The 17,497-nt window shown below is 42.7% G+C and overlaps 1 protein-coding gene across 3 annotated transcripts in view; it reads left to right on the top strand.

The window, feature by feature from the left end:
* Positions 1–417: 417 nt before the first annotated feature.
* Positions 418–17,497, top strand: part of ETS1 (ETS proto-oncogene 1, transcription factor) — a 126,530-nt gene continuing 109,450 nt past the window's right edge. For all 3 annotated transcript variants that reach the window (XM_032360080.1, XM_032360081.1, XM_032360079.1), the window contains exons 1-2: positions 418–547; positions 15,605–15,688. In XM_032360080.1, the coding sequence (XP_032215971.1) occupies positions 425–547; positions 15,605–15,688 (207 nt within the window). In that variant the 5' untranslated portion in view covers positions 418–424. The remainder of the gene's footprint in view (positions 548–15,604; positions 15,689–17,497) is intronic.

Raw genomic sequence — 17,497 nt, 5'->3', positions numbered from 1 at the left:
ATGACAGCCTTGGGGGACCTGATTCTACATCAAGCTTTCCATTTCCAGACCCCTCGACTAGGTTAATGGGACGCCATTGAATCCATGAATATTCACATATTCAGTAGAAGGTAAATCTAATGCATCAGCAGAAGATGAGACAGGTTATCCCACTGAGCTGGTTCCCTTTGGCTCATCTCCCTCCCCATTACTCTCCATGGCTGCATTATATTTAATTGAAGAATAATTTGAAGGATAGAAAATAAGGTGTGATTCGGTGTGACCCCAGCCAGTAACAACATTTGCTTCTCCACCTAGACCAAAGAGCCTGTTCCCATGTCTGCCTCCGCATTGTCAAGGGCTTGGGGCACACTGCCTTTTTTCCCAGCTTTCCCGGCCTTGACCACACCCCCCAATTTAAGGAGGCAGCTCTATTAGAAACATTATGGTCTTTGCATCCTCTATAGCCATCAAGCGGAGGATTCCTGCAGGTAGTTGGAAAGAGACCACAGACACTGAGGGAAGCTCACTCAGGACCTTTTCTTCACCCAGGATCTCCGGCAAAGTAGTAAGTGAAGTGTGAGTTTCTGCCTAAAACTTTGCTCCTTTTTTTTTCCGCTCCCCCCCTTTTTTTGTTTCATTCTGGGGAATTAAACAGTGAATTGATGGGGACTTTCAGGATACAGGCGGGTTTTCTCTTTCTCTTTTCACATTTTCCGATATTTTCCATTCAATTACTTAATAACAATTTTCAAAAATACTTCTTAACATTCTTAAAATAGTCTGAAATCAAGAGTGTTTCACTCTTCTCCCTGCTTAATAAAAGCAAAATCACACACGTTTTAGAGACTCGCAGATTACTTGTCAGAACTCTGAATTTTCCTCGCATATTGGAGCAGCTCCAAAGAAATAAAGCTGTAGTTAAACATAGAAATTCCTCTTTTTCTCTTTTACTCCTACCAAACCTATTGCTTTTTTTTTTTTTTTTTTTTTTCCTGCCACGCAGCTTAATGAATTTTTGTAGAGAGGAAATTGCCACAGGTTTGACTCTTGCAAGTCAAACTAGCCAGTTTGTTTTGTGGTGTTCTTTTTTTTCTGTTTTGTGTTTTTTTGGTGTTTTTCCTTGTTTTGTGACTCCAGTTCTCCCGTGTTCTGCCTGTTTTGGGGGCTGTAGCTGAGACAGGGAGAGTCGCAAAGTCACGGGGCTTTTCTCCTCTCCCCCGCAGAGATGGACTTCATTGGCGATGCTACGGAACCACAAGGGGTATGGATGGCCATTCCCTTGCACTGGGTGATTTTATCCTGCATTGCCACTCTGTGGCTTCTCATCTGCTGTTAACAAGCCCCCGTTACCCCACCTTTTAAAGCAGCCTTAAACATGGACGAACTGTTCAAAAAGATTCTGGGTTATTGAGATCAAGGTATTCACTTGTAGCTTTTCCTTACTACTTTTTGGGTAAGATTTTTTTTTAATTTTAAACCATTCCCCCCCCCCCCCTTATTTCATACCATTGCTGGGCAACTGAAAAGAGACATATCACCAAAACAACAGGAAAAAGCCTCTAAAATGATAACCCTGGCAAATTCCTCATGATTTGTAAAATGACTCTTCATCTGTCGTGGCTCCGGATTGTGTCGTCTCCTTCTTATCTAAAAACAAACCTTCCCCTTCTGCAGGCAGGGACTATGCGTGGAGGGTTGGCAGGGTGGCCACTGTTGCTGTTGAGATTCTTACTTACCTGTTATTGTTCCTGAATGGAGGGAAGGGACAGCTAATGAGTTAATGTCTGCAAAGAGCTTTGAAGATGAAAGGCCCTTTTCATGTGTTCAGTATTGTAGTTATTAATATTAATATTTGAAGAAGCATGCTGTTTCTAATTGTAAATCAACAACTCCCATCCTTGCCAACTCAGTAGTGAAAAAACAAACAGTCAAAAAAAAAAGCAGCCACACAGCGTCTTCCGTCCTGGTTCCGTTGCTGAGGAGGAGGGAGGCAGGGTCTGATTACAGGCTCCTTCCACCCACACGCTAGTGGGTAGAGGGGCCGCAAGGTCCAAGAGTAGAGTCTGGAAGAAGGTGGGCAAAAGGTGTCCTCCTTCAACACCTGGTAATGCCTGACCCTGGACAGCTGGGTGAGAGCATGGACCTGGGCCAGTTGCCTGCCTCAGATTATAATGAAGATCAAAGGCGAGCAGGGTCAGAACTGGAGCCCGCTGCTGGATTTGGCATCAAGAATGTGGATGTACATTTGGGTCCTGTTAGAGATTGGCTTGGTAACGGAGAACAGGTATTTAACCTGACTGTTCTTAAAATATGAATGATGATTCGTGCCTCACCTATTCCACAAAGATGAGAGAACAGGAGTAAACAGCATAGAGAGTGAAAGTTCCAATCCTGTTGAGGGGCGGTCCTAAGTAATATTGTAACAAGTTGGGTGTGTGGGTGCAGTCCCTGGGGGAGGGGGAGGCAGAAGACGGATGAATGGTAGGGAAACAAATGATTAGCCCTGACACTCCTCTCTTTGATTATACCCAGAGCCTCAGTGTATGCCTGAATTTCTTACTGAGAATTCCCATTCTGGTGTACCTCCTGATTTTATTTATTGATGAACAGATCTGTTTTCCACAGCGACTCTCCTTTTCTAATTACTCATTGAAAATTCCCATTTCTGCAGCAAACAGCCGGAGGAAGGGTGACATCCCAGAAGCTGGGACACACACCCGCCCCCGCCCCATCTTTCTTTCTTTCTTTATAGAAATTAAAACGTATTTGGTATTTGAGCAAACTGAATGTGGTATGCAACAATTTAGTGGCGTTGGAGGCAAATTTTGTGAGTTTTCAATCCTCGGAAAACTCAGATCCGAAAACAACTCATTTTGTGTCTTTTCATCTCCTTCGTCCCTGCTCCACTGAAAATGTAGCTTTAGGGAACTCCAGCTTTTAATCTGGATTATTCTCCGAGTATCACACCTGGTTTCCTTCACTCTCCCCACCGGGAGGAAAATAATTCCCAATATTTTTCGAGCACTTAAAGTTAGTATGCTCGGGGGTCCTTACTGAGTGCTTTGCACAGACTACTTCATTTAACCCACGTCGAAGTATTTGAGGTGGGCACCCTTGTTATTCCCAAACAGCTGAAGACCCTGAGCTTGGTGATATGACCAATGTAGAGTAGGACCCGGTTAGAACCAAGGGGCTGTGAGTCCAGACCTTGGGGCTGGCACTGTATTGCAAAGCAACCTTCATAGCTTTCAGATACTGACACGAGTTTAGGCTGAATTCTTCTGCTCTGACTCATGATTTGCTCTTATTTGGGAGAATACTATGGAATAGGCCTCTTTCCCAAAGGGGAATCTGCAGATCGACCATTCGTTGTCAGAGAGATACTGACCATTAGAAAAGTTAAAGGTCTAGTTGACCAGATCAGCATATCTCTCCTCCGGTGTCTCTTGGGACAAATATTGATTGAATTTCTGTGTTGTCTCCAGCCTTGTGTTGGGTGATGTAACAGATACTCAAGGAATAATAATGGATGTTCCATTTCTAAGATCAACATAATTTTATTTTAGGAGGCAAGGTCTTACCTGAAAAGAAGTTGAAAATAAAAGACAATATGATTGCTAAGCTATGTGACACAGTCTATGAGTGTCTGGGGACCTCAGATAGCAAGAAATCATGTCTGGAGCAGGGAGTGACATCTATTTCTGATCAATTTTGTTTCTCATAGAAGAGGATAGATTTGATATTCCAGTTGACTAAGGGCTGCTGCTGTATCAAGAACTTAGAGGAGAAGGCTGGGGTAGTACTCACTAGGAGAGTCAGGAAAGGACCTCTTGGTGAAAATGTCAAAAAATATGCTCATTGGGAGAAGTAAAATCTAGAAATTTTCAAGTGATGTGGAAAAGTAGAACCCCCTCCCCCCAGAATTTTAGCCTTTTTTTTATATTTAAAATTTTTTTTTTTTTAAAGATTTTATTTATTTAACAGACAGAGATCACAAGTAGCTGGAGAGGCAGACAGAGAGAGAGAGGAGGAAGCAGGCTCCCTGCTGAGCAGAGAGCCCGATGTGGGGCTCGATCCCAGGACCCTGGGATCATGACCTGAGCCGAAGGCAGAGGCTTTAACCCACTGAGCCACCCAGGTGCCCCTGTAAATTTTTGACCTTTCATTTGGAAATCATCTCCAATGCCTCAGAAGTCGGAAAACACAAACCGGAGAGTTTCCAGAAGTGTTAGGACATTTAAAATTGTGAAAAATACAATGCAAATTATTTTCCTTCATCATCTTTTGGTGCCCCTGGTGACCTTTTATTTATTTATTTATTTATTAAAGATTTTATTTATTTATTTGACAGAGAGAAATTACAAGTACCCTGAGAGGCAGGCAGAGAGAGAGAGAGAAGGAAGCAGGCTCCCTGCTGAGCAGAGAACCCGATGCGGGACTCGATCCCAGGACCCAGGACCCTGAGATCATGACCTGAGCCGAAGGCAGCGGCTTAACCCACTGAGCCACCCAGGCGCCCCCCCTGGTGACCTTTTAAACGAAAGGATTCCTGTCAGTGGGGAGAGAACAGCAATGGCAGTTTCTTGACATTCGAGGCTAAGTAACGACAACCACAGGTTCTTAGGAAAGGCTAGAAGGCTTGTCAGATGGGCCCATGCTCAGGCACATGGCTTTGGGGGCAGAGACAGGTCCTGAGCCGCATGTGTTTCCCTGGCCAGGTTTGTATTGTCGCTAAGCTAAAAATCGAACTTCTGCTCAGCCTGTGCTACAGATGTCTTTTTGCCTGATCCTCAGGGGGCCCTGCCCCCTCAACACCTGCTTTGTTGTAATCACTCATGAACTTAACCAAGTTTGTCCAGACGGTTCCTTGCTCCTCCAACTGAGGTCCTTTGGGCCGTAACATCAGCATCACGTGGGATCTCGCTGGAAATACAGACCTTCCCCCTGTACCTCAGACCAGCTGACTCAGGCTTTGCATTGTAACGCGATTCCCAGGTGATTCCTATGCAAATCAGTTGGGGAAAGCGCGGCTCTAGAGGAAAAAAACAAAACACACACACAAGAAAATTAAAAAATGTGAACGAACAAAAACTCTTGAGTATTTTCTGTAGCAGCTTACTACTGCCTTATGTTTGTATCTAGTTGCTAAAGAGTTACTCCACCAAAGATAGACATTTAAGTCAAAAAAATTTCGGTCTGACTCGAGAGGCTACCATATCTCCCCCTTTGTGCCTTGCAGTCTCTCAGTGAGTTTGCTCCTCGCAGTAAGAAAAATGCTTACTTCTCGGTTTTATGAATAACAATGGTACAAATAGACTACTATTCAACAGAAATTGTGGCTCTTCAGGGAAATTCTTAACTAATGCCTACTCAACCTCTGCTTACGGAAGGGAATCCTTTTCTGATTATTTAAATGCAAGTCCTTTAGAAAAAGGAACAAGGGATTTAGGCCATCTGGGTTCTAGTTCTAATACCTGAATGAATAGCGTCTGCTCCTTTGGGCACTAAAAATAATAATTAATAAAACCCACTATAACTATGAAAGTATGAATGTTTACTAATGCCAGGCCTTATGACAAGACAGCAATAAATAAGAACCACTATTTGTTGACCATTTTATCATGCATAAAGCACTGCTAAGCACGTTTATTTTATCCAACCCTTCTCAATGATCCCGAAAGGATGGGTATTATTACCTCCAATTGATAGTTGAGGAATCTGAGACTTTGTGAGCTTAACAAACCTGCCCTTGGCCATAGGCTCAGTGAGGAGCTGCTAGTTCACCCACAGGCTGTAACTCCAGAGCTCTTAGTTGCTGATAAACTTAACCTCTCTGAGCCCAGTGTATTAAAACAAAGCATGATGGTCAACTCCAAAGTTGATTAAATTTGCAAAGTCCCTCTTTCTGCAAGAAGGGCAGCAAGCTGTTGAACATTATATTCAGAAAATTTGAACCTTACAGTTTGGGCAGTAAAACAAATAAAACAACACCGTGAAAATCTCCATCTGACATAGTCCCAAGAAGTTGCTTGCTGGATTTGAGAGATCTGAGGCAACTGGTCTCCTTTGGTTCAGTTTGAAAAGGGCATTATTCAAATCTATCCGGATCCCCTTTCCTGTCCTCTTAGTAGCTACCTCTGTTCATGATGTCTTTCAGTCTTGTTGAGAGCTTCTTAGGAGCCCAAACCATCTCCATATTCTAGGTTGTATCCAATGTGCTCTCCATGCTGTGAGTAAAAAAGTAATTATTTAAAATTCTAGGCTCTTTAGGGATTTCTTTGGCCCCATCCATTGGGTTAGAGGTGACATTTTTAGTCTTGCAGACCTTCTTTGGATTTGACTTGGCCAAGAATCTCATATAATGTGACCTCCACTATATCTGTCATTGTGAAGCAGCGAGTACTTAATGTCATTTCTCTAGCTTGCTCTTTTTCTGTTTCTGGTTTCTTAGTAAGAAACAATTTAAATTTATCGATTTGCTATTCATAGATAACTATGATGTGCATGGTGGCCAACTGTGATTATTTGCTGAATTTCGTGGTTAAATACAGCATTTGAGGAATGACATTTGGAGATGAGGCTGTGGGCACTTTTACTGTAAAATAGGGTACTGTTACCCTCAGTCTCCCAGAGGATGTTCCCACATGAAGCCTGATTGCCCAGAAAAAAGTAGAGTGCCAGTTTCTGCTAGGTTTCAGGGATTGGGATTGATATCGTGTTCATAAATTCCTCGCATTTAAGAGCAGGCAGGTTTGGATGTAATCCCTTGATGTCTATGAGAAGCAACTCCCACTCTGCCCACTGTTGACAAGCCATTCCAGCAGTGTGACTGGGAAGGATTTGTTTCCATGAGGAGGAAACATAAAATAGTCTGTGAGGTACTCCTTATTTCCTAATTGCTATGGTACAACAGACTAAAACCATCTCATATTCTCTCTCTTTTTCAGGACATATTTACGAGTTACTCCTTAAGGAAGGGCAAAACAATATAATCTTGCAATCATATGATAACATGAGTGTATTTATAGTCTTCCAAGAAAGATTGGTTGAGCTATGTCAATTTATACAGAACTTGAAAGTGTTATGCTTAGTTAGGAGATGGGGGTGGTTTAGAGAAATAGGAGATGGCTATGAGTCATGTTCATGCCTCTATTCAAGTAAGGTTTGGAGCACTAATTATCAGTGAAGCGGAGGAGAAGTAAGACTGCAATGCTAGCTGTACCCTGAGTGGCTGCTTTGTGCATTTAGTGAAGGTGGCCTGTTTGGTTTAAGACACAGAAGGCAACAGCACATAAATGAGAACACTGCCTTTATAGGTCAGGGTTGGCCACTTAAAATAAGAAGGAATGTTTACTACTGTAATGTTGAAATACACAGTCAAGACAATGAAGTTCTTAAAAATTTTAGGAGCAAGGAAGAGAAACCATCTCCAATCCTTCGAACTATTTTTCTTTTCTCCTTATTGTAATCCCAAAGTTTCCTTAGGAAATGATCTAAATACTCTTAAATTTGAGTTCTTGGGGGAATTGAACTTGGCAGCTTTTGTTACCCTGCCAGATCAAAGGAGAGATCTACTAAAATGACTGGAAAAATACCAGTGAGCTACTTATGAGAGTTAAGAGAGAGAATGGTACAATAGATAAACTTGTCAATCTGGTGCATTTGTTAGTTTAAAGGAAAATATGATTCTGGGGCACCTGGGTGGCTCAGTTGGTTAAGTGTCTGCCTTTGGCTCAGGTCATGATCCCATAGTCCCTGAATGGAGTCCTGTGTCAGGCTCCCTACTCAGTGGGGAGTCTGCTTCTTCCTCCCCTCCCTACCCTTCCTGCTCTCTTGCTCACTCTCTGTCATATAAATAAAAAAAAAAAATTTTTTTTAAAGAAAAATACGATCCTGCATGTAGTGAACATTGAAGAAGTCTAATCTTAGTGTTGCATATGGACACACGTCATCACAGGTGATGGGTCTTTTTGTTGTTGCTTTAGAGATATCTTCACTCTCTTGAGTATATTCAGGCTATGAGACATACTGTTATATGTTCTAACTCTATTTCACGGACAGGTTCTTTCATTCAGTCAACAAACGTGTTGCATGTCTACTATGTAGCATATGAAAAGGCAGTCCCTACTCTCCAGCAGCTCAGGATTGAGGAGCAGAAACATACATTTATAAAAGAAATACTCTGAACCAAATAGCAAATACCAAAGTAGGAGTATTGATACATTGAGTCCTGTGGACGAGGGCCGGGAGTGTCCATCTAACTGCCCAGGGGGTTCAGGGAAAGCTTCCCAAAAGAAGGAATGCTCCCTCTGAGTCTTTAAAAACAGATTTTCATGGCATTCATAAAAAAGAAACTCAAACTATTCATTGGAGATTTAAGATGTTGCCTTGACATGGATGACAATGTCTTTAGTTTGGCAAAGTTTCTGTTATTTTTCTTTGAATGGATAGTCCTTTTGTCAGTCAAATTCTTTTCCTCCTGCATTCTAGGCCCAAAGGGTGTCTTTTTTTTTTTTTTTAAAGACTTTTTATTTATTTATTTGACAGAGGGATTACAAGTAGGCAGAGAGGCAGGCAGAGAGAAGGGGAAACAGGCTCCCTGCCGAGCAGAGAGCCCAATGTGTGGGGCTTGATCCCAGGATCCCAGATCATGACCTGAGCCGAAGGCAGAGGCTTAACCCACTGAGCCACCCAGGCACCCCAAAAGGGTGTCTTTTTTTTTTTTTTTAAAGATTTTATTTATTTATTTGACATAGAGAAATCACAAGTAGATGGAGAGGCAGGCAGAGAGAGAGAGGGAAGCAGGCTCCCTGCTGAGCAGAGAGCCCGATGCGGGACTCGATCCCAGGACCCTGAGATCATGACCTGAGCCAAAGGCAGCGGCTTAACCCACTGAGCCACCCAGGCGCCCCAAGGGTGTCTTTTTAATACAGATTGATGGGAATCCTAAATTCTTGATATTGAATCCTAGTAGCAGATCTATTTAATTTTTGCATAGCAAATTATCTACATTATTTATGTTTCATAGCTTTACTCCACAGTTGAATCCTTCACGTGCCATCTTTATATCTAGCATAGATTGGAACCATGATTCCTGATCTGTGACGTTAACAGGAAGACTGGAGGGTAAGGTCAAAGTTAGAACACAGTGCCGTTGTTGGTGGTTGTGTAATTTTGGCTTCTCTGTTATGGAAGGCACTTTGTAGACGTTCCTTGTTCCAACAATACCACTTGTAGGTATTTAATGACAAGAGAAAATATTTTAGAACCTTTATCATGACAAGGAACTCGGACAAGTTAGTTATACAGTAATAAGAGACTCATTAAGTCAATAATAATGCATACATAGAGCATAATACTCGACAGCCATAAACTTTGGAATGTAGAGTTATATTCCTTGAAGTAGAAAAATGTCCATAACATGTCAAATGTCAATGAAAAAAGCAGATAACAACATAGCATGTAGAAAATTATACCATGAAGGTAAAATTATGATCATGTGTATATGTTATATTTACATTCGGAAAGACACATTAAAAAACACCCAGAGGAACATTGAACAGAGTATTGTATAATTACCTCTGGACAGTGGGATTTAGGGTGATTTTGACATTTATTTTAGACATTTCTGTGTTTTTATTGTAATTTCTTCAATAAATATATATTATTTTTTCCAAAAACAATCGTTTTCAAAAGAAAGAAAAATCATTTAAGTGCAGTTTACTATTTCCTTAATGGCATAGTGTTTCCTTGAAGAGCACATAACCCAGAATAAAAAACACTGATGTCACCGTGCTCCTGTAGAGATGCAGCCAAGCAGGACAGAGTTGATGTGAACTGGCTTCAGCCTTCATGAAAGTCTTCTCTCTTTGGCATTTCCTATTCTTTCTGCCTAGGTCTGACACACCCCTGCTCCTCCCCAGCCTCTCTGCCCTCTGGGCCTCCCTCACCCTGCCCTGCAGGGATCTGGGTGAAAGGCAGCTTCAGCCTGCAGGTCAGGCCCAAGTCTCTAAGCTTGCGGAGGGTGGAAAGGTCTAGAAGAGGTCCATTGGGTAACATGCTCTACAAAGAATAGTGCTTTCCCCTGAGTCCCACAAAAAACTGTTCAAAGTCCATTACTGGACTGACACACCCACATAAACCAAACTATTATCTTTTTTGTCCTCTGCACGGATTGAGCATTTTCATATGGAAAATTGAGGAGAGTGAGAAAAGAGGAGCCCAGGGGAAGGTGGCTGAAGACCTAGAGTCAGATCTCAGCCTGACTGGGTTACAGCATTGCCCATTGTCTTTCTCCACATGGGGGGGGGGGGGAGGAGGACTTAGGTGAGTTAAAGGGCATGTACGTGTTTTCTAACTTAACTCTGAGAATCAGCAAGTCTCTGTGTGGCCTACCAGCACCTGTGTAGGGCCTGGAGCAGAGAGTGAAGATGCAGACGAAATCCTTAAGTTCTAATGGGGTGTGCGTTGATGAGACAATCAAGAAGCAGCTCAGTGTCACATGGGGTGGTAGAAAACACTTCTGTGACTAGGTGACATTAAGAGCAAAAGCTTAGAAATGGATCACGCAACAAACCTATTCTTTATTTTTTTTAAAGATTTATTTATTTGAGAGAGTGTGTATGGGGGCAAGGGGGAGGGGAGAGACCGAGGGAGAGGTAAGAGGAAGCAGACTCCCTGCTGAGTGGTGACTCCTGGGGCTCCATCTCAGGACCCTGAAATGACAAGTACCTGAGCTGAAACCAAGAGTTGTACCCTCAGCCGACTGAGCCAGGAGCCCCCACACCTATTATTTCAAGTGGATCTTTATTCAGATCTGGGATCTGCTCAGATTCTCTGATTAGAGAATCTAAAAAAAAATCTGATCCACTTTACATTTTCCTTCTTGGGAGACCAAGTCATCCTTTCATTCACTAATTAAAAAAAAAAAATCTCTTATGCCCCCTCGTCTATCTTAAAGTCTGGAGATACAAAGATGAAAAAGACATAGTGCCTGTCTTCAGATAGCTCAGAGTTTAGTGGGAGAGGCAAATAGAAACAGATGTTTATAAATTTTTTTTTAAAGATTTTATTTGTTTATTTGTCAGAGAGAGAGAGCGCGCAAGCGAGCATAGGCAGACAGAGTGGCAGGCAGAGGCAGAGGGAGATGCAAGCTTCCTGCCAAGCTACGAGCCCGATGTAGGACTCGATCCCAGGACACTGGGATCATGACCGGAGCCAAAGGCAGCCGCTTAACCAACTGAGCCACCCAGGCGTTCCGAAACAGATGTTTATAAACCAATGTGTTAGGCACAGTGGCAGAAACACGCAAGGGGAACAGAGGGGAAGGCCAGCTAGTCCTGCCTGGGAGGGAAGGGTAGGGCAGGAGGGGTCCCTGGCAGCGAGACCTTCTGAGAGGAGTCTCAAAGCAGCAAGAGAAGCAGGTAGGTGGCTGAGGAGCAGGACAGGAGGCATTTCTACCAAAGGAGGTCATGTGAGAAGGGCAGGGAACAGAGGACTGGCCCCATGAGCTTGTGGGAACAGACGTTCCACGTTACAGGAGCAGAGGTGTATCCGTGTTGGGTAGCAAGAGCCCTAAGGTGGAGGGGGAGCACTACCCCCGGAGGCTGGGGCAGGATCCTGAGAATTAAGTCACTTCAGACACATTTATCTGCTCCTTGGCCATTGCTGCTTCCTTTCAAGAAAACTGAGCTCAGCTCTACACAACTCTGTTATCAGGTGTTCACATCGTTCCTTCACTCTGGCGGGCCTCTGGTTGCTTCTAGGCTGAGGAGTAAATCTTAAGCCACACAGTTGTTTTGTATTTAGGTAATAAACGTTTATGATGCCACAACAAAACAAAACAAAAAACAACAAAAACGTTGGTCCAGCTGATGTTTCATGTTATGTGGGAGGGAATTCTCCTTGGCCAACAAGTCAAAAAAAAAAAAAAAAAAAAGTGTCACCCAGACACTTTTTGCTTTTCCTGAAAGGGTTTATGTCCCAAGCAGCTGTTCTGTGTCACAATCTACAAGTGGAGAAAGGGTGAGTTCTTTTTTTCTTTCTCCAAAAAATAATACAGCAGTAATCCATTTCTGTCCCAGAGTTATTTCCTGAGATGAGAGCCCTTGAGAGCTCTGGCAACTCCCTCTTTTCGGCTTCCTCCCTGGGCAAAGGGCTTTTCCCCAAGGGAAGTGTCATTCATCTAACGCAGCCGCAGGAACACAGCCCCGCGCTGAATGAACCATATGTGGGGCCATAGGTTTCCTCCCTCACTCTGTCTGCTGGACAGAAAACACATATTTCCACCGAACCTCTCCCCAAGCTGTGTTGCTCCTAGGGGGGTTGTCTGGCTGAGATTGAAACTCCTGATGCCCTCGAGCTGGGCTTCCTGACAAGGCTGCCCCTTCCAAAAATCCTTTTTCTTACAAATACTTAAATAAAACAGGAATTCAGAAGAGGAAAGATCTTTGCCACTTATGGGAGTATAGGGGTGATTCATATGGCCACAAGGGCACACCTCACACTGCAATCTTCCACGATTTCCCATTCCCCACACCTAGTAGGACTGACCGCTATTTCTTTCTAGATTGCTGATAAACTGCTCATCACCTTGTATTATAGTCCTATGTAAGTCTGTCTTTGCCACTGCCTGGAGATAGAGACTGTCTTTCTCAGCTTCATTCTGAGTCGGAGAGAATGTGAGGTCTATGAGGTCGGGGATCTTTGTTTACCAGGTGGGTCCCAAATGCCCAGAACAGGGCCTGGCACACAGCAGACGCGTAGTAATGATTTACTGAATGGGTAAACAAGTTTCTAACAAAGGACGCCTTCACTGTGCTTGTTGCATGAATGATTGAGGTCTGTGATGACTCAGGGGGTCCATGGGACTTTTGGGGAGGACATCGGAGGGCTGGATGGCTGGCACAAACAGTGCTCCCATACCTGACAGGTCCCAAAGGTATAGGTTGTCCTGCAGGGCTCTGGAGGGGAAAGCCAGTTGTACCCTAGGGAATCTGATCATGGTTAATCTGTTCTCAGGATGACACACTCTGTGTTGCTGAGTTATAAGTTTCATCCGTGAGCAGATCAAAAACTTTCAAGTGGGGATGTGTAGATTGATGACGATTCATTAGGATTTTTGCATTTGATTTCAAGATTAAAGGTAAGGAATGCTTTGGTAGGAAAGGGAATGTTGAACTCATTGAGACTATCTTTTTTTTTTTTTTAAAGATTTTATTTATTTATTTGACAGACAGAGATCACAAGTAGTCAGAGAGGCAGGCAGAGAGAGAGAGAGAGAGAGGGAAGCAGGCTTCCTGCGGAGCAGGGAGCCCGATGTGGTGCTCGATCCCAGGACCCTGAGATCATGACCCGAGCCGAAGGCAGCAGCCCAAACCACTGAGCCACCCAGGTGCCCCACATTGAGACTATCTTTGACAGTGTATGGTCAGGATCAGTCCTCGTTGACCTATGCTGTATGTACCTTTTTCATATGTCATGTTCGGTCTGATTCAAGATAGCTCCTCATTGTTTTGAGAAACAGGTGATATTAACTGGATATTAACTGGATTTTAAAAATCCAGTTGGACTTGCATACTTTGGTCTTTGTCTCCTCTTAAGCTTCACCACCGGAAATTCTTAAGGGGCCATTTTGCTGCAACGGAGATCGATTCCCCCTAAAAAACAAGGAATAGCATCTTGATTAACATAGCCTAGTTACCCTTAGTTATTTATTTACTTATGAAAGATTTTTATTTATTTATTTGACAGAGAGAGATCACAACTAGGCAGAGAGGCAGGCAGAGAGAGAGAGGGAACCAGGCTCTCTGCTGAGCAAAGAGCCTGATGTGGGGCTTGATCCCAAGACCTTGGGATCATGACCTGAGCCAAAGGCAGAGGCTTTAACCCACTGAGCCACCCAGGTGTCCCCTTAGTTATTTTATTTTTAAAAATTAATATTATTTTGTCTGCATCTATTTTTGGAGAAAATGCATCATAAGAAAAGTAAAGGGTTAGTTGAAAACAAGAAGCACAAGTTCTGGGCTAAGATATGTCTTTTGACGATTTTTAATTTACTGATCTCAACCATGCAATATTAGCCACTCTGTAACTGTAGTCCTTAGTCGGTATAATTTTCTGTTGCTGAGCCAGTTTAACTATATCGTTTAAATACATTTCGTAGGAAGGAAGATAGGCTCATTGGCTGTCAACTGAACGAAGACAGTAAACCAAAACCACAAACTGAACATAGGACATATAATACTCTTTTTTTTTCCTTGAAATGTGCCGGTTGCTTTACATATTAGCAAGAATAAAGGAAAAGACAAATATAATCCGGAAACAGTCAAGTTAAAACAAAAATGTTACTTTAAAAAAAAAAAAAAAGGTTTTATTGATTTGAGAGAGAGACAGCGAGCACGGTCCTGCAAGAGTACGAGTCGGGGGAGGGGCAGAGGGGAGCAGCAGACCCCTCACTGAGCAGGGAGCCTGAGCTGGGGCTAGATCCAGGAACCTGGGATCATGATCTGAGCTGAAGGCAGATGTTTAACCAGCTGAGCCACCCAGGCACCCCTAAAACGTCACTTCCTAACCATAGGAATTTAGCCTTCGAATGCTGTGCCCAAGAACTAAATCTTCTAAATCACTTAGGAAAGACTTTTTTTCAGTATATAATATTGAGTTGATTAAAGTGTGTGAACTAATGTACTTTAGGAAGCATTTAGATTAACAAAAATGTTTGATACATAAATGGTTTTCCTGATGACTGACAACCAGCTGGAAAATCCCTTCAGCCAGAACATTCCTCAAGTATTCTCGACAGTCGGATTTTTGGTGTAGATAACAGCTCTGCTCAAGAATTATTTCATAGTGTTTCTCCTTTTGTTCCAGATGAATAATGTTCCACCCGTTTTTCAGGGCTTCTCTCTGTTTATCTGTGTCTTAGGTCCTGGTGGATGTGTCTCTCCAGTAGGGCTTTTCCATCCTTCTTCCCTTCAGGCCTTTCTTTTTTTACTCTGTTATCAAATTTATGCCAGACCGGTGTGCTGAGTGCACCTGCTATGTGCCAGGCCTGGTTGGGGTGGAGGGAGGGTGATAGATGGGGATATTACTAAAAATGACACGTAAGACCTGGTTCTTGTCCAGACATCCTGCAAAAGGGTCTTTTTGTAGATGCTTTTCCTGCTTCTTGACTGTAGCTCACACAGGCTAGGCACTATCCCTGCTACTTTGCAGTCAAGAGACTGGCTCTGTCTGGGGTCTGCCCATTCTCTATGTGCCCGTGATCTGTCACTTTATCTTTCTGATTTCTCATTTCCTTCTCTGTAGCATAAAGCGGTGAACTCTAGGGGTGCCTGGGTGGCTCAGTCGGTTATGTGTCTGACTCTTGATTTCGGCTCAGGTCACAATCTCAGGGTTGTGAGATCGGGTCTCATGTAAATCTCCCCGTGGAGCTTGCTTAAGATTCTCTCTGTCTCCCCCTCTCCTACCCCTCCTCCCCACTTCAAAAGAAATATTGAAAAAAAGAAGAGGTGAGCTCTATGGTTCCTAGGAGACACCCACTTCTAAGACTCGAACCCTCTGGTTTCTAGTGCACACATTGGTGCAAGCAGTGGCTCAGTGAAGGCTTTCTCCCACGCAGGTGCTGAAAGTGACCATGAGCTACTTTGTGGATTCTGCAGCCAGTGGCCCTGCCCCTTACTCAGCAACACGTCCTGCGATGGCGGTAAGTGGGGTCCGCTCCCTGCTTTCCCCTTGCCCACCCTGCCTTTCCTGGCTTCCCCTTGCTTTCCAGCGTCCTGACCTCTCTTGGACAGAGAAGCCGGGACCCGACTCCAGATTTGGAATCAGCCTTGAATCTCTTGGAGGAGCTAAATTGTGAGATTATCTGTGTTTTTATCGGCACGTAAAATAAAAATCCAAGACTGATGGATTTGCTGAGAAAGGTTTTTTAGTGTGTTTGAGTTTCAGAGAAAATGACTCAAGCACGATTAATGGTTAAAGGCTGGTGATTTTTCACTGCTCAGTTCACTTGGTGAAAATTTTTCACATATCGCTATACCTTGGGTTTAACATGGTTAAACTTATTTGGGGCCTCATACATAAAAGCTAAATATCACAAGCCTTCTGATCACAGAATTTAAAATTGAGAAATGGAATAGTAAGTTTACAAGAAAATGTTATAAATCCCAGAATAAGAGAGGTAAAAGGAACTTTAAAAATAAGACTAGATAAAGTTTCTTGCCCTCAGGGAAAAAACCCTCACTCAAGCAATGCGTTGATCAGTAGAAGGTTTTGAAGCATTTCTTATCAATTGATTGTGTGAGCGATCCCATGATGATCCCATCGATCAATTGCAATGTTGAAAGAACCTTTACTACTAGCTGATATATTATTGACTTTTCATTTCAAATTCTGTATGTTTTCATATGAAGAAAGCCAGTGTAAACGTTGAACTCTTTTAGCTTATTCTGGAAATGGACAGATAAGCTTAATGCTAGATCTTCCCTGTACATTTATGGCTCTAAGGAGACACCAAGGGACTAGAGCTCTTTTCTGACTCTGGTCTTGGACTGTCTTGCCTGAGGATCTGCAGAATTTCCAACGTGGGTACCCTTACGTTAACCACGCCCACTCACTGTAATTGTATTTTGAAAGATTTGATGTATTCACAAGCTATTTTCCATATTGTTGAAAAAATAACTGCCCAAAAGCTATTCTGTGTTCAAGGAGTGATTATCACTGCTTTTTTCAGTGACTATTCTGAAATACCTTTTTTTTTTCCTGTTTTAAATGGCTGCTGCATTTGTATAACCCCCATTCACTTTTCTAAAAAAATTAGAATCAGGAAAAAGTTTAGAGTAACACCAGAAATATGTTTAGAAACACACACACACACACACACACACACACAAGTCCTGACCAGCCGTCACTCAGTTTTGCTCTGTAGAAATCACCCAGAGTCTTGCACTTGCTGGTCACAGAAGGGACTGGAAAAGTTGTCAGGGAAAGACTCCTCCTCCTGCTTCTCACACAGAGGTTATCATCTGAGGTCAACACAAATTACACTAAATAGTTCTTAAAGATGATATTGAAGAGATTTGTTAAAACAAATAAAGGGTTTTGGGATTTCAGGGCAAAATATGTCATTGGCTTGGAAGAATAGATTTAAAAACTAGCCTATGTTAATTATCTTTGCCAGTATGGTAATCAAAGTAAACAAGACAATAACTTCTGCAAAAAAGCAATGCTATGCAAATTTGTATGCATTGTATTTTAGACACTGAAATACATGGTATTACAAGTATGCAAACTACAGGTATAGTATTAAATTAACCTTGGCAGGGTGTCTGGAAATTGTATGAAATTAGAAAACCAAAACTCAGCTCTGGGTACATATTTTCAACAAACAACCCCACCCCTAACTGAATTCACTGGCTAGTTTTAATGCATTTTAAATGATCTCCACTGGTTGCAAAACAGAGGACTCATTTGCTCCCAGCCCCAACAGCCATATCTGGAAAGTATTATCAAC

Source organism: Mustela erminea, chromosome 9, assembly GCF_009829155.1.
Source record: "Mustela erminea isolate mMusErm1 chromosome 9, mMusErm1.Pri, whole genome shotgun sequence".
NCBI lineage: Eukaryota > Metazoa > Chordata > Mammalia > Carnivora > Mustelidae > Mustela > Mustela erminea.
Note: the sequence above shows the minus strand (reverse complement) of the source record. Positions and strands in the feature narration are given on the sequence as shown.